This window comes from Brienomyrus brachyistius, chromosome 25 (assembly GCF_023856365.1).
Source record: "Brienomyrus brachyistius isolate T26 chromosome 25, BBRACH_0.4, whole genome shotgun sequence".
NCBI lineage: Eukaryota > Metazoa > Chordata > Actinopteri > Osteoglossiformes > Mormyridae > Brienomyrus > Brienomyrus brachyistius.
This window is the reverse complement of record NC_064557.1, coordinates 5,623,986-5,642,130: the sequence shown is the minus strand read 5'-3', so window position 1 is coordinate 5,642,130 and position 18,145 is coordinate 5,623,986. Positions and strand designations below refer to the sequence as shown.

Sequence of the window (18,145 nt, the reverse complement as noted above, 5' to 3'; positions counted from 1 at the left end):
CGGTTAGACAGCATGGTGACGTTGTGATCAAACGGTATGGTCACTCTGAATCTAAAGAAAAAAACTGCAATGTGGTTAAACAGCAGGTCTATGTACAATAGTGTCAAATTTACAATAATAATCATAGTTAAGATGATGATCATAATAGGCTGAAACATCAAAAACAATGGAATCAAACAGCTAAATTACAGTGGAATGAAACAAAATGACCACAACTGGGTCAAACACATTGATCAGATTGCAATCACACTGTACAATCATAATAGGGCCAGACAGAATGATCGCGATGGGGTTGAGAAGCAGTTTCACAATGCGAGTAAAACTGCATGATTAGGACAGGTAGGGACAGCCAGTGTGGTCGGAATTAGTGCTCTCACCTCCAAACACCGAGCCCAGTACTGTCACAGAGCAGAAAGATGGGCCCAGCAGTACTGTTACAACCAGGTGAGACTCATCACATTGGGATCAATCAGCTTCAATATCCCTGAGTCAAACAGTACAGTGACGTTGGGGTCAAGAAGGAGGCTAAGTGGTGCCAGTGGCGGACAGGGGGCTTCTGGGAAATCCCTCTGAGCCGTGTGGCCGGACAGCAGAGCGGCCAAATGCGTGCTTTAGGCTTCACCTCACAGCCTCCAGGCCCCACGTGTGCTTAGCTCCTTATCTAAGAACAACATTCCTGGGAGAACGGACTGATAAGTACATCAGGATCCAGACTACCATCCCTAAAGCCCCGTCTCTGAGAAGGCCAGCACTTATCCGCAAAGCGCCATGACAGATAACAGCTGCAGAAACCTCCACGGTGCTGGATTCCTGGACGCAGGTTGAGCAGCAGCAACGGTGCGATTCGATTGGCCACTTTGTGTCCTTTTCTTTAGCTGTGAAGGTGCGGCTTCATGCTGCTGGGGTCTGCATCACGCAGCGGAGCCTGTGACGACTGCTGCACCTCGCATCAGGAATTTGGGGACGAGAACCAGCACGTAAGTCACTCAAGGAACAATTTCAGCGGAGCGGATTCAACACATTCGTTGTTTCCTTCTCAGTGTTGCAGTCAGAAGGGCAGGAAAATGCTGAGAATGTTCTTTAAAAAAGCGGTCGCCCAAAACATTGGCTTCAGCTGATCCGGTCAAGCGGAATGGAGGAGGGTCTTTGTCTGCGCTGACTCGTCCGTAAAGAACCGCGGGGGGGAGAAAGACGTTTTTGCCAACATTTTGTCAGTGTCTTAAGGGCCAATTTAGTGAATCGCTGTCAAATCGAGAAAACAGAAGGAAACGGAGCGCCACGTTCTTACAGAGAGCCCTCTGCCACAGCGATCGCAGGGAACCCCGAGTCAGGCTAAAGATTTGCATCGAAATAATAGCATAGAGGCCAGAATGAAGGTCGTTTTGCCCGTGACCATAGAAACGGCTAAAAAGGTGGGAAATTCAGCCCACCGACCCTCCAATGACTTTATTAAAGTGTCACTAATCAGCGAGTGACAATGCATCGGCGCTTGGGCTGGCCTTCTGAAACATTCCCCGAAAGCTTAACAATCTGCTAAGAGCATTACTTTAAATAAAGGCTTGTTGATGGCAGGTCTAATAAGATGGCCTCTTGTATTATGTTCATTAATAAGAGTAATACCCCGAAAAGTGTAAGTTTGACAGCACATCGGCATGGCAGCCAGTTTACAGCCACACAGGAACTTCCGTCTTATCAGCTGATGCTACACGTTTTTTTTTTAATTCATAACACATCGGCGAAATCCCTCTCTCTCTGTAAGTGTGCATGAGTAATGAGGAATTTTTGTCACTATTAAACGGTTTTGCTATATTTCACTGCTCACAGCAAACAGCCAAAGCCTCTGAACAACAATATATCTACCCTCCCATACATTTATGATCGTTTAATAGATGAGGCATAATAGGTACCATAAATCCTTATAGAATAAAAGAAAATATCCAGCCTCTAAGTGAGACACGGCACTTACTGAAACGACGCTGCTCCCCAGCGCTGAATTAGCTGCCCCCTGTCTCACATATGGGTTAGATGCAAAGGACACATTTCCTTGAGGTGTGATGACAGTTTCTCACTTTTCCCACCTCAAGGAAGATTTGAAGACACGGATTTGAAGTAAGACACAGCCGTACATTTTTCAAAACGTGCCTAAAAACTGCTCTTGAAAGTAAAGAGGATATTCCAATTTAGCTTGTGACATTATATAAAATGTGAAATAAGTACAATAAAATACATAGTTTTTGTAAAGATTATTTAAAAATAGGGGCAATTCCGTTTCCTTCTACAGAGACATGCAGTTTAGGTGGATGCCTTTAAATTTCCCTTATTGAGAACGTTTACCTTCTCAAGAGCTGGGTCAGTCTGCAGAGACTCCCCAGACAGGCTCCAGGATGGCCACAACCCCACACTGGATAAACGGTTGCAGAAAATAAATGGATTGTTTAAAGGGAATATGAAGCGCTTCTAAAATTATACTTTTTTAAAACTCTTATTCCTGGAAACGCAGCTGCGTGTGTGAACAGCTAACACAGAGCAGTCGATCCCAGCTGATCTGTAGCAAACATTCCGCAGGTCTGATCCCTGTGATGTTTTTCTCACGAAGATAACGGCGCACGCCGCACGGACCGGTTTATCCTCATGCTAAGAATCGCCACATATTTAACTTGGACGCAAACCCCAAACCAGGCTTCAGGCAGGTCATTGCTCAGTTAGCAGATCAAACTACAGATTGGTAATGTAGTCCAGATGACAGGCAAAGCAAATGTAGCAAGCGGGGGGGGGGAGAAACAATCTGATGACCTTTGAAGATATGCACGATCCGAGTGTTTGTAGATGACTTTCTGACGTGATGCCTGAGGAGTTCATGTCAGACACGGAAAAGAAGCTCGAACTCTTTCATGTGAATCTAGCAAGTATTCATTTGTATCATTGCAAACCTTTTTCTTTATCATCATGTGGACACAAATTCTTCCAATACATACAATCAAATAACTGCAAGAATAACAAAAACCCATTAGGATGCTGGTCTGCTCATTAGGTCGATTTTAATTAGTCAACTGAAGGAATTCATGTGGGACGGAAACACGTATCAAAACAGACCGATTCCCCAAACCGCACAGTAGCCCTTTGGAAGCAGGCTGCTTACACTCTGCGCCCCTCGGTAAGCGACTCGGTACGAAACACAATGGTACGAAACACAATGGTACGTTCTTTTCCCCGCCTTCAAATGCCACTTTAAACAATGACATTCACCACCAGGTTAGCCTTCGAATGACAATAAGAACAGGAGAACTCAGTCTCTTCTGGACAACGGGGGACACTAACCACTGCTTTGGGGGGGGGGGGGTGAAAGTCAGGATGAGGGCAAACTGAGTTCATTCAGCTGGGCCACACCGGCGGGGGCCAATGGTTAGAGGAGCACACATGTGAGCAAAATACTGCTGGTTTGAATCCCTGACCAGCAAGGTAACACCCACCCCCCCACCCCCCAAGCACAGCTCCACCAGCACTGAATTAGCTGCCCCCTGCTATGTCACATATGGGTTAAAGGCAGAGGACACATTTCATTGAGATGCGATGAGTTTTTCACTTTTCACCTAATAACAGCTTGGGAACATGCGTAGGGACTGTGGCTACCCTTCACAGGTCATGGGGGTCACCCAGGCGGTCAACTGGGAGACGTTTCCCATCATGCTCTACAGTGCGGGCTTGTCCGTCATAAACGCATTCAGTTCAGAAAGCTTGCTCCTTCTCGGCCGGCCGCGGGTGGTAATGTGTGCAACATGCTTTCAATGAACGGCTATTCTGTTTGTCTGACTCAATCCCCAGCCGGCCAGCAGTGCCAAGCAGACATGAAGAAACCATCGGCTATGATGGGCTGGAATATGAGGCACAGTACAGCAGAGTCTTAAAGGACCACAGGATGGGAAGCACAAAAGGAGAGAGAACTACGGCTAGCAAAGTATAATAAGTAGAGTATAGCTAGCAGAGTATAGCTAGCAGAGTATAGGTAGCAGAGTACAGCTAGGTCATATTGACGTGGACCCTGACAATCAGAACTCCCTCCGTTTTCCATGTGTACTCTAGTGCGGAGTCATGGTCAGCCTACAGGCCCAAGATGTACAGGGCACGACACAGCGGTACAGGCTGCCCCCTGACTACCAACGAGATTCGTTCCCTAAGTACACAGTCTTTAAGTCGAATCTGCAGGTAAGTAGGAAAGATAATACAGTACATGGTAATAACTGTAACTATACAGTAATAATAAAAGTTACTACATACTGTACTGTACTGTAGCCCAACAAACCACTAAGCTGCACAATATCACACAGTAGTGCACGCATTCCTTATTAGGAACCATCACATTTAACCAGAATGTTTAATCAAACAGGCTTTATGGCAGCCCATTCATAAGTATGAGTGGTGTGTAAGTCAGATGTTCTGACTGTGTCTATGCGGTATGCTAGTGATTCAAAGGGATTACACACATATACACACTGTCACACACTGAGGGCAACTTTGAGTCCCAATTCTTTATTTATTTAGACTGAAGGAGGAAACCTGAAGACCTGGAGGAAACCCGTATGAAGATGGGGAGGAGATAGAGATATGGAGTAAGGAGTCACTCCCACGACCCTGGAGGGGTGAGGTCACAGTGCTACCCAACAATCCACACACACAAAAGACAGGGGATCACTGACTGAACATTTCCAGAAAGTTTTCAATATAGGAGAACAACGCATCTCGGACCATTCTTAAGTTATTTCATTAATTCGAGGAACACACCCTTGACAAAGTATTGCAGTTTGTCCAGAATGACATCAGTAAGTGGTATTTGCCGAGAGCCGAAAGCTGTCAGAGAACGAGAACTGAGAAGAGAGCTTCCCCCAGCTGGACAGGACAGTGGCAAGAAGATGCTGATTGACGGACCTGACCTCAGAAGTAAGGCCAAGAGGCCTCTCATGCAGCCAAGCCTTGACACAGCTACGATTACTTTAAGGTCAACCCTTCATCCGGCTAACCTCCCGTTCAGTTCACGGTATTAAATGACATAATATGTACATATTAATTTCACAAAATAATACATTTTTCATTGGAGGCCAGCTCAGAAAGCCAAATCCATTCATGACACCTTTTATTTAGAAGACTTACGCGACACGTTGTATTACATTTATTCATTTATTTATTTCCTGAGGGAAATTTTTTAAGGAAAATCTGCCGGCCACATCTGATGACTGTTTAGTGGTTGCTGTGTTACATTGTGCACTGAGGGAGGGACTTAATTTGAAGAGGTGGAGAAACAAGGAACAAGGAATTCAGAAGGCATCCTGGGTTGGGCTACATCAGCTGCTCAGCTCCAGACAAGCTGATTAGGCTTCCTAGGATTTATCACACTAATTATCCAGCCCTTTACAGAGCCATTGATATATACAGTAAGAGACGTTCTTACAATCCTTACATTCACCTGCAAAAAATACCGTAAAACTAATTACCAAGTTACCGCCGAGTCATATTACGTGACGCATGACGAAGATTTAGAGGAAAGACGCTGGAGGTGCAGAATCCAAACGTTTCATGTCGGAAAAAAGTAAAAAACAAGTCTTGAAATGACCTTTTTTAGTATTCTATCTGCAAAGCTTAGGCTCGTCTCACAAAGAGCTCAGGTGATCCACACATCCCTGCATGTTATTTCATTCAGATGTTTTTCATTAGACAGAATAAAAAAAGTTTTAAAAGCGCTGTTCTTAGGAATACTGTTGGTGATTACATTGGGTTACTTTGGAAACACTGTGTTTTATAACAGAATCTGTTGATGTTCTGACTGCCCGTTAAAACAAACCGGTTTGTTGTGGACGATAGTATCCAGATGTGGGAGTGTTCAGTCTAGCATCAAAACGATAAGCTGAATAATATATTTTTTATACACTGTCCGGCCAAAAAAAAGAGTCACCATTCAAATTTAAATCAGCAAATACCAATGACTGGATCATTATTACAGCTCAGCAACGTTGTGCAGCAATAAAGTAAAGTCAGTTGAGTACCTGAATCTACTGAATGGGCAGGTTACACCTCCATCCATCATCAATGGATTTTCCTCTCCTGATGTCATTTCCTGTCTCCCTGCTCTCTCAAACTCGCTGTCTCATTCTCTTTCTTTGCTTTCTACCTTCCACACTTTGCTATCTCAGCTCCTAGTTATCTTTTCCATGGGAGTCTCCCTTCCTGCTTCTGGTGGGTCGGATCAATCCGAAGAACTGCTTCAATAACACAGGCCTGCTGCACCAAGGCGGCCAACTCGAACACATCAAAGTTTCCAAAGGAGATTAGCATTTTAAACGACCAATTACAACTAAATGTAAGTACATAAATGACATGCCAGCCCCACTATTTAACTTTCCTAATCTGTCTGCCTTCCTTTGAGTCAGCTGATCAGTACACTTCAATTCCAAATTTCACTTTAAAAAACTAAGGTAATACAGTAGCATGTGGATGGAGTTCAGCCACAAGGTAAAGCAAGACAGGCACAGTAAGCTCTGTAATGTAGGAACATCTACACACCTTAAAGGGAATGCAGTGTTTGATATTTTGCTAACAGCAATCAGCATTATAGACCGAAAACAGGAAAACAAACAGCTTGACAGGCAAATTTCAATCAACTGAACAATGTTGCTTCAATATAAACTTCAAGAACAAACTTACATTTGGAAACCTTCCCCCACTGTACTAAAACTGCACATTTAGAATGCTCGGGCGGGAGTTACAAGCATTTTGGTCTGCATGTGGACAAATATTCCAAGTCTATTTTTAGCCTCTTGGCTCTTTATGCATCCTGACCCAGTCTAATCATACATCTATATTCCTGGCTCCTGACTCCCCATCCAAAAAATGGACATACCGTTGTGACTAGCATTCCAGCAAAGCTAAATATAGCCGGAAAACAAAAGGCTCAAGATGTGAGAAAAAAACAAAAAAAAGTTAATTCAGATTTTTGTATCCGCTACTTAAAGCGCAAACAGTTTAAACCAAAGCACTTAACACTTAGAATAAGTTAGCAAAATGAACAGCTACAGCGGAAGACTGTTTGCAATGTAAAACAATAAATGATCCTGGACATGTATGAATACAGGTTATAACAACAGGTTTATCTGTCTAGGGTGGTATGACGATATTGGCTACATCTGCTGTTGTGTTTTTAACGTGTGTAGAAACGCTTGCGACATCTCTGGGCAGGACACTGACTGAGCTGCGTAAACTGTAAGTTCTGAAATGAGAACTTTGTGTCCATTCACCGAAATCACCCAGCCAGGGCATGGAAAGGGGCGGGGCCAAGGGGCAGGAGCGCCAAATGAAAGCTGATTAGCTGCTGGAGTACCCCTGCCGTGTCAATCAGCAATTCTATACATATCACTGTCTAATGATGGCCATTCTGTGTGCATTGTGCTTCTCCCCCTTATAGTCCCCACCTTAAAAAAAATCCTAGAATCACCCCTGTCACTGTGGTCTCTATCCGGCAACCCCGCAGTGCCGGGCAGACGTGCTGCGCAGAAAGCTTGCCGGCAGGTCCGGCGCACACTCCAACACGACCCCCCCGGGCGCAGGTCCCGGGAGGCTAAAAACGCTTTGCTAATGAGGCGTGACGATCAAGCTGCAAGTTGGGGGGAAAAATGCGTCTCTACAATCGAACAAAACCTTCTACGGGACGACAGGAACGTGCAGCGTTCAGGCCAAATGCAGCTGTGCTGCTTACCCTGCGGTGGCCTCACACACACACACACACACACACACACACACACACACACACACACACACACACACAAAGCAGGAAGCAAACTTTAGGGGAGACCGAGGGAAAGCCTTCTTGGTGATATTTAATAACAATGAATTATCTACAGTATGTTTTCTGCTCAAGCGTCACTGGCATCGTGTCCCATCCAGTGAGCAGCAGCAGTGAGCAATGATGATAAAGAAAATGATCTGAATGAAAGATGATAGACATGTTTAATTTATATAGTTCTGATTTGACCTGTAGACACCAAATGGCAGTTTGCAGTCTCAATAAATTAGCTCTGCAAATGTCTGGGGTTTTGTGCATGAACATAAAGAACATCGATGGCTCAATGCCACATTCAGGAGGCCAAGAAATCGGAGAAACACCTGCATTGTCAATCTGTCTCTCTCCCTCAACAACCGAAATATCAATTATATCCATAACAATTTTATTTCACATGCTGAAACTAAGTCTTTCCACTGAATCCTGAGAAAGATCTCTCTGAGGCCCAGAACCTGGGATCTTATTCAGTGGTAGTTTTGATAATACTACTGGTAAAACTCCTTTGGTACTGCTCATTATTGACAAAGAGCCAATGTATCATCTGTTAAAAGTATTCAGAATAGCTGTGAAGACATCCTATTACAATTTAATTATAACAACTTACAAGATCAGATGGCTTCAGTAAATCTAATTAAATCTTAGTGATCTGGTCATTGCTACTGGATTATTGATCATTTTTATGTCATTTATTAAGGGTGAGGAGCAGCATCTTAACAAAAAGAGCACAGATGCACATCAACATCTCCCACTCTGGAGTAACCTAGTCATCTTCAGGGATACCAAATCCTGGAGGTCCACTGTGGCTCCAGAGACATTCAAGAAAGGATGTCTGCTTGCAACTGAAATCTTAACACTACAGCCTGTTGAGAGCTTGTTAACGTGGTTGCATTTTCTGAGGGACACCATTCATGTTTATGTTGAGAGTCAGTCAACTGTTTGATGCACTCAACCACTCACCCTGGACAGGTTAGATCATTTCGCAGAGAAGCCAGCCGTCAGAATCCGGACAAAACTGGGGCTGTGGGAGTTCGTACATGTAGTACTGAGGCCCTGCTCTGCTGGGCAGGGTTACAGAGCCACACTTCACTGACATTTACACAGCAGAGCATTATAAAGCTCTAAAGTGAGAGACTCCCAGAACAGACACAGGGCCAGCGGTACCAGAGCTGAGTCCAAATGTATGGAAAATGATGAAGGATTTTGGGACTGATCCATCTACAGGGACTCGTATGACAGATATCAGGGCTGCTTGGGAGGCCAAAGCAACTTGAATTGGGGGCGATAGATTGTCGATTCTTTCGTCTCCAGTCAGAATCCTTCACCACATCTCACATCTCCCAAATTAATGAATAGATTCACAGACTGGTACCGATTCAGCTGGTTTGGGGTTTAACTGTTTGGGATTATTTAGAGTGATCTACGTAATCATGGCAATGTTTCTTTCAACGATATCATTTTAGCTGCTCTATAGCACGTGTGAAACTCCAGTCCTGGGGGGGTCAGAGCCCTGCACATTTTTGGGTTTCCCCTCATTTAACATACCAGATTCAACTACTTGTGCTAATTACCACTTAGCTCTTGAGCTGAATCATTTGTGGTGCAACTGGGAATGAACTAAGCTAACCAGGGCTCCGGCCCCCCAGGGCTCCGGCCCCCCAGGACTGCAGCTTGACACCCCTGCTCTATAGAGACTGGAGTTCAGGCAAGGTGCTAACAGAGGTTCAGCTACGGGAAGCGGTGAATGTGACTCCCAAAATGTGGCCTAAAAATGGCTAACCTTCTTTCCCCTAGCAGCTCTTGTGCTTTCTCAGGTGACAAAATGAGCGTGTCATACTGCTTCAGAAAGAGCATCGTCAGAGCAGGCAGGATGCGCTGAAGCTGAGCGGGGCACGCGGCCCACTTCAGGAACGTCACCCATGTCGCGCTTATCCCGCGTCGGCCGGGCACAACGAGATCCCCACAGAAAGTTTGGCAAGCCCTGCCGGACCTTCGGCCGACTAGCTCCGCCCTTGGAGAACTCGCCAGACCTTGCGGAGTAAAACAAACAATAACAGGGGCACGTTTATCTCCTCGACCATCTGGTCTCCCTTTTGTAAAGTCCACCAGTGGCGCTGGGAACGCTCAGCCCCCCCCCCCCCCCATCCACTCCAGCTTCGCCCTGCCAACCTCCAAGGCCGCAAAAGAACAAAAATGCCTTTTACTCCCATTTCCTGCAGCCTGTGACAGAAAGCGAAGGTCGGAGCTACACCTTGGTCGCGGCAGCAGAAAGACACTGCTCTCATGAATCAAGGGGAAACAAAAACCTACTTAAAATAAGTAATTAAGATAATTGTGGACTCTGTCTGTTCCAGTGGGAAGAGCACAAAAGCCTAAACAAACTGGATTCATACTATTTCTGTATCTTTTTCTCAAATACCTTTTAATTTCTTTTCCCCACAACGGACGTGATAAAAATGAGTTCAGAACTCCAGTCCAAACTGGCAGAAATAAACCCAGAAAATCAGACAACGCAACCCGTGATTCTGAGGCAAAATCCCGGGCATTCAACATGTTTTAAACTTTTTTTAGCAGCGTGCCAAGCAGCCAGCAGTGGCCCAGCATACAATCAGTGCATGGGATGGTTCATCGTTTCCGAAATCACAGAAAGGTTGGGCAACCCACTCATCCTTTCAGCCTGGTTTTGATAATCATGCTCTAAATATCTTAGATCTTTAGCCGTTTTTCACCTTTAGGCCCATTCAGACAAGACTGAAAGCACATTTTATACTGAACCTGAAATCGGAAATGTTATTTGTCACTGGGAATATATTCTTGCGTGGCTGGTTTAATTTGTTTTATACTGTCGTAGCTGTACTGTGAACAGCAAAGGACTCGACTGCCTTCCCAGCTTTCACAAAGGCCGAACTGGAGATGTGGTCAAGCACACACTCATGAAAACCTCGAAAAATGTTGTGTAATTTCAATGTAATAATTAAAAACACATTTTCAAGTAAACAGCAGTGATATCATTTGGGTATGGTTGAAAAAAAAAAAAAGAATTTATAAACATGTACCATCAAACCTATAATAACAGAAAATGTCAGCTTCAAGAGGAACTTTCCAATGCTTATATATAACATCACATTTGTTTTTCATTTAAACAGTGGCAAGGATTCAGCCACACAAACCAGGTCTAGAATTTCTCAATTCTGCTTCAGAAAATTTCCTTCATCGCACAGGGAAGATCGAACGCAGCGCTGAGGATGTCGGGGGGGGGGGGGGGGGGGGGGCGCTTAGCGAACGCGAATCTCCCCAGTATTCCGATCACATCACACCCTTAGTAGCATGAGAATAAGGCCGAGATTCTGCTGCTGAACACGCACCACGTGATCTTGTAGGACATCCCAGTGTTCAGGGCTTCTGCTCAGGCCCTTAACTCATCGCTAATCTATGCACATGGACCCTGCAGACCATTCAACTGCACCTCCAGCTCGCATCACTGCCTTTAGTTCCAAAGAACAGCCCACAAATGAGTAAAACCATGCAGCAGCCACTGGGGCGCACAAAGTGTCCTGTCCTCCTATCGCTAATCGTCATACATCTTGCTTTAGGACCGTAAAGCCGTGCAACATGATTAATGGCCAGAATGAATAAAACCGTTTCTCAAATTCCTCTCATGCAGGCTAATGCAGTTTACACTCAGTAAGAGAGGATACTGGATTCCAACAGCCGGGCCCCAGGGAAGTACAGGATGCCTTGTGCTCACTTCCCTTTCCTCGAGTATTCACACACACGACTCGGTCATTGTGCGGGCCCCGCCGTTTTTGGGAACTGGAACAATGGCTTTGTCGCCAAAACAATGCTTCGCCACTACGAGAAGCCGAGCAGAAAATAAAACCCAGCGACTAGAAAAATGACCTCAGCAGGACTATGAATCACTAACTGATACCTGGTGCACTTCCATCCATTTTCTATGCCGCTTGTCCTATGCAGGATTTCAAGGCAGTGAATAATCCAGGATGGGGGGCCAGCCCATCAGAGGGCACACACACCATTCACACCTACGGACAATTTGCTAACTCCAGGTCACCTTAGCAAGACTGTCGACTAAGGGGGGGGCGGGCGGGGGGGGTAAACCAGAGAGACTTGTGGAAACCATGACGACACGCAAACTGCACACACATAGTACCAGACATTAGGTTACATTGCTACCTGCTTTGCCACTGTGCCACCCTTGAGTCTGCTGTCTGTATTTTTGAAACATAAATTTCACAAATGTTAGTTTTTTACCAAGGCATGCCGCTTGGTCCCTCCAATTCCATCAGTGGCCTAAGTAAAAAACACACAGAAAAAGCGGCCTGACTCACCTCGGCCCTCTGCGTCCTGGGCAAGCTGGTGTCGGCTTCCATGGCGAACACATCCACCAGGTAGATGTGGGAGCCCCGTTCCCTGTCCAACTCCGCCGCCGTCTCGATGATGCCGGTGAAACGGCCAACGGTGAAGAGCCGCCCCACGGGCTGAGCGCCGCCCCGCACTGACACGATGTAGAACTCCACCTGGGCGCCCGTGCCGCGTGGGCTAGAGGCATCCACAGAAATGACACTTGTGCCTGGGGGTTGATCTTCCCTCAGAGCAGCAACGTACCTGGGCTGGGAGAATACAGGACCATCCCCGCCCTGCAGGATGACAGTCATGTCTGTCTGGGAGGTCTTCCTGTCTGCCCCACGATCAGTAGCCAGCATAGTCAGGTTGTAGACCAATCGTGAGGGAAGCAGAGGGGACACCACTCGAATGTCCCCAGTGTAGCGGTCTACAATAAAAGTATCAAGGTCGCCACTAAATAATTCATACTCAACTTCTCCATTCATCCCCTCATCGGGGTCAAGGGCCACCACCTTTGTGAGAACGGAGCCGACGAACATGGTGGATTCAGCAACCAGTGCACTCTGAGAAACAAAGACCGGAGCGTTATCATTCTGGTCCGTGATCCAAACAGTCAGGTTTTTTAAGGCAAAATGTCGGAGATCCGTTGGGATAGCCTGGTCAGTTGCTTTGACTATTAGTTCAAAAAGATTCGAAAATTCCCTGTCGATCTCTTTATTTGTGTAAATGACCCCAGTTACAGGATCTATCTTGAAATGGTTTCCTCTTGGAGTCTGTTGAACTATGGAATATTCCAGTTGGCCATTGACATCAGAATCAATGTCATGCGCTGTGACAGTCATTATGGAGGTTGCAAGTGGCACGTTTTCCGAAATGGATTTAAAAATATCTCCAGGCATAAAACTTGGGGAATTATCATTAAAGTCTATAACATTTATAATTACAGGTATTGATGAGTGCCTAGGTGGTCTTCCATTGTCCTTTGCCGTCACGTTAAATTTATAGAGCATCTGTGTTTCAAAATCCAGCTTCTTGGCTAAGAAGATACTTCCAGTTTTGGAACTAATACTGAATGTGCCCCGATTATTGGATGCTGTGATGCTGTAGCTTAACTCGGCATTGTCTCCAGAATCCGAGTCAGTAGCCGTCACAGAGGCCACAAGCTCTCCAATTCGCATGTTCTCGTTAACATCAATGGTAAGTGTAGACTTAGGGAAGACAGGTGAGTTGTCATTTTCATCCAGAACAAAGATGTTCAGCAAGCAAGAAGAAGAGAGGGGCACCATGCCTGAATCTACCGCTATGATTTTGAGCGAGTAAGAGGATGTGGTTTCGTAATCAAGTCTGTCTACCAGGGTCACTTGGCCAGAGCTGCTATCAATGGCAAACGCAAGTCCTTCTGAGTCTTCCTCAGTCTGGTAGTGGATGAGTCCATTTCCACCCTCGTCAATATCGGAGGCAGAGACACGCACTAACTGTGCCATGCTCTGAGCTAACTCCGACACAGTCACCTGATAGACGTCTTTAGTAAATATGGGAGGGTTGTCGTTGATGTCTTGTATAAGTACTTGTACTTTGGCCTGGTCAGTCAGGGCCCTTGGGAAGCCCTGGTCTGAGGACATGATGGAAAAACTGAATTTCGCAGCACCCTGTTGTCTCATCAGTGACTCACGGTCTAGCTGCACTGTGCTGGTCAAGACACCGCTGATAGCGTTCAGTTCGAAGCTTGGTTGTGGAGTCTCGAAGGAGAACCGAATCTCACTATTTAATCCATAGTCCTTATCGTCTGCAAAGACCTGCCCAACAACGGAACCCCTCTGCTGCTCTTCCTCAAAGTAAAACACATAACTTGTACTGTTAAAGAGGGGCCGATTGTCATTGACGTCTTCCAGAACTACAGTGACATTGACGCTGCCACTTAGCGGCTTTGCGGCTCTGTCTGTAGCCACTACCAGCAGCTGATACTGGTTCCTGACCTCTCGGTCTAACTCTGCTCTGACAAACAACTCTCCGTCTGGAAAAATGCCAAACACACCACCAGTGTCTCCGCCAGTGATTTCATATGTAACTTCCCCATTCAAACCAGAGTCTTTGTCAGTGGCCTTCACACAAAAAAACCTGCTGTTCACTGGCTCCGATTCTAAAATAGTGACCTCATATGACAGCTGCTCAAACATGGGTGAGTTGTCATTAATGTCATGAACATTGACCATGACAATCAGAGAAGAGGCACGTTGGGGGACACCCAGATCAGAAGCCAGAACTTCCACTTGAAAGGAACTGGTTGCTACTGTCGGAGGCCCCCTTAGTGTGATTAGGCCGTCTTGTTCCTGGATCTGGAAGAGGCCTTTGTGATTCTTTTTAAGACTGTACACCACCCTGCCATTAGGCCCCTCATCAGGATCCACAGCTTTAGCTTGAAATATGGGATGTCCCGCAGCCCAGCTTTCCATTACACTCACATTCGCAGTTGTGTGCAGGAATTGGGGGGCGTTATCGTTCAGGTCCTTAACAGTAACGTTCACCAGGGCCTGCCCTGTCATCTCTCCACCCCGTGCAATCACTTGGAGTTGGTAAAATGGCTGCTCTTCTCTATCGACGACTCCGTTTGTGATTATTTGACCAGTGATGTGGTTTATTAGGAAAATCCCCTTTGGGTCACCATCAGTGATCTGATATGTGATATTATTGATGGAGTCGAGTGAAGTTGTGGACATGCTGCCAACTATAGAGGAAACTGGGATATTTTCAAAGATCACAAAACTGTAGGCACTGTGGACGAAAGACGGAAGGTGGTCCTGGTCATCAGTGACAGAGACGAAGACGGTGGCTTCAGGGAGAGAATGAAGGCCACCACCATCAACTGCCGACACCGTTAGCACATAGGTGGTGCCGTCTTCCCTGCTGAGGGACTGCTGCGTGATAATTCTGCCTGTTCTGGCGTCTATGTGGAATCTGACCAGGTCACCTACCGTAATTGTGAACCTGACCGCTCCATTCCTCCCAAGGTCTAAGTCTGTTGCCTTAACTGTTGCGACATGCGCGCCTGGAGGTTCATTCTCCTTGATGTTGACAAAGTACTGCACAGGGTAGAATGTGGGCCTGTTGTCATTGACATCCTTAAGGGTTATATTCACTTTCGCAATGGAAGTCAGTGATGGAACACCCATATCGGCGGCTTGGATAGAGAGCTCATAAGAGGCCTGCTGTTCTCTGTCCAGAACCCTGGCCGTACTCAGTCTGCCAGACACCGCATCCAAACTGAAAAGGTCCTGGAGGTCGGATGGCGTGGCCGAGTCAAAAGAGAAACGCACAGTCCCATTGTACCCCAGGTCGCTGTCCGTGGCCGACAACACCAAGAGCTCACTATCAGCAGGTGAATTCTCTAGCAGGAAGACGTGGTAGCTTTCCTGCGTGAACATGGGGATTTGGTCATTGACATCAGCGATATTCACCACCAGTGTAGCATATGAGACCTTAGGCTGCATGCCGTGGTCTTTGGCACTAATATTCAGTACAACCAGTGATGCCGTTTCCCTGTCCAGTAAGGCAGCAGTGGTGACCAAACCACTATTCTCACTGATTGCAAACCAGCCCAAACTGTTTCCAGACACCAGAGAGTAGCACAAATTGGCATTTTGCCCCGAGTCGCCATCTGTTGCAGAAACGCCTTCAATGAAGCTCCTTCTAGGAACATCCTCGCTGACGTTGACCCAGTACACAGCCTGCTGGAACACTGGAGGGTGGTCATTGGTGTCATTTATGTAAATCACCAAGCTAGCAATAGAGGACCTGGCTGTAGGTTTCCCGTTATCAGACACAGATACAGTGAAGTTATAAGAGGGAATCCGCTCCCTGTCTAAGACACTGGCCACTTTTATAAGGCTCAACTTCGGAACTGGGGAAGAGTAAACGTCGAAGTGCCCCTGCTCGTTTCCTGCTAAAATCGACACGGACATATTGCCGTTTGCAGAGTCAGAGTCCAAATCTGAGACGGTCAGCAACGCAACCACTGTGCCGATGACTGCATTTTCATCAACGGAAGCGAACTTTGAGCTGGGGGGGTAGTACCTGAATTTAACCACGGGGTCGTTGTCATTGACATCTAAAAGTGTAATATTCGCCTCACAGCGCCCCGAAAGCTGGGGGACTCCACTGTCAAACGCATGGATGGTCAAAGAGTACTGCCGTCTGCTCTCGTAGTCCAGAGCTTCCTTTATAGTAATGATACCAGATTTAGGGTCAACTGCAAAAGGTGTTCCTTCCTCTAAAACGTAGCTGACGTCCGCATTTGCCCCCTCGTCGAGGTCTTCCGCTCTGACCTGCAAAACACTGAAACCCACTGTGGCATCTTCAAACACACTATTCTGGTAATGATCCTGATTAAAAGTGGGAGGGTTATCATTTGTATCCTGAATAGTGACGTTTACCTGCAAGTAACCAAATCTCTTAGGATCACCCCTGTCTTCGACTTCAATCAAGAGCTGGTAACACGGTGTCAGTTCCCTATCTAATCCCCCAGTTGAAACCAAGTGCAGAAACGCTCCTTCCCCACTTGGATTAACTGTAATATCCAAACGGAACTTTTCCTCTTCGTTTCCGCTCGCTATTCTGTAGCTTGTATGATCCACTCCGTTACTGCCGATGTCAGAATCCGTGGCCGTGTCCAGAATGACCTGCCTGCCGCTCCTGGAATCTTCTTTAAAAAACACAACGATGGAGGCGTCGGGGAAAACCGGCGCGTTGTCATTTATATCCAAAACCACAATCCTGACTTCAGTGGGGTAGGTAGGTTGACTGGACAGAACCACAGCGTCGATAACATCACTCTGCAAAGCCTCCCTGTCGATGACAGCCGTCGTGTAAATTGCGCCTGTCGTGTCATTGATTGCAAACATTCGGTGGTTCTCGCCGAAGCGGTAGGTGAAGCCCGGCTGTCTGTCTATGGCACCCACGTACGAACCCAGCGGCTGCTCCTCCAGCACCTGCAACTCTTGGCGGACGTGTCTGGATGTACAGTTTTTCCATAAAGTCCATTGCATTAACAACATCAAATAAAGTCCCCTCAGAACCCTACCTGAAATGGCCATGGTGAAATTTCCAGTCCACCTTCCCGGGACAAACTTCTTGCCGGTTATGCATCAACTTCGTTTGACTTACCCAAAATGTAAATCAAAAAGGATTTATTCTAGTATTGCTGAACGGAATAATTTCATTCACTGCGGGCGAATTATGGGTGCATCCCTTGTACAATTGTAAAAGCGAAATTCAGTTCATTTTATACCACATTATTCCTGTGCTACAAAAATAAAAAGTCAGAAGATGTTGCGCATCCTTTTAAGGCAAATCCCAAAAGCGGTAGATCCGTAACTCTTTGCACTCCCCAAAGTTGATCATTTCAAAACACTTTTGTTAATGTTAATATTATAGTGACAAGATTAAATCCGATTTTCCGTCCGCGCACTGTTTAGCGCAAACTGTGCTTTACCCGGCGCTTCTTAAAAGCAAAGAATTAGCGGAAGACTGTGCCTACAAGATTAGTTTGTCTTTGTTGATCCGTGTTTCTCCCGTGCATGTGGGTTAAAATAACGGTGCGGAGACTCCGGTCATTTTAGCGGCGGCTCATCGGTAACTTTCTCACTCTGTTCCGCCCACCGGACTCTCCATTGGTGCGACATCCCTGGTCTGCTCTGCTTAAACTTAGCATACCAGGCAAACACAGAGGGATCTTCAATAACTTAAATGAATTAACGTATACAAGGTTATATGCTGACCCCTTATGGTCTCTAAAAATGGAACTTTTTTCCCTCTCCCTAAATGGCATTAAGAAAAAACGAAAGTAAGGATAAATCCTACTATAACAAAGTTAGGATGTTTCTTTTCGAATAAGTGTGGTTACTTATCATTATGTTCATTTCTGCGAACTTGAACGACTTCACCTGACGTTTACTTACAATA

General features: G+C 46.0%; 1 protein-coding gene across 1 annotated transcript in view; it reads right to left on the bottom strand.

Moving 5' to 3' along the window:
• The window catches only part of LOC125720454 (protocadherin Fat 4-like), a 64,438-nt gene extending 46,505 nt beyond the window's left edge, over positions 1 to 17,933 (bottom strand). Inside the window, exon 1 of the mRNA XM_048995909.1 lies at positions 12,172 to 17,933. Coding sequence (XP_048851866.1) covers positions 12,172 to 17,277 — 5,106 coding nt within the window. The 5' untranslated portion in view covers positions 17,278 to 17,933. The remainder of the gene's footprint in view (positions 1 to 12,171) is intronic.
• Between the last annotated feature and the right edge of the window lie 212 nt (positions 17,934 to 18,145).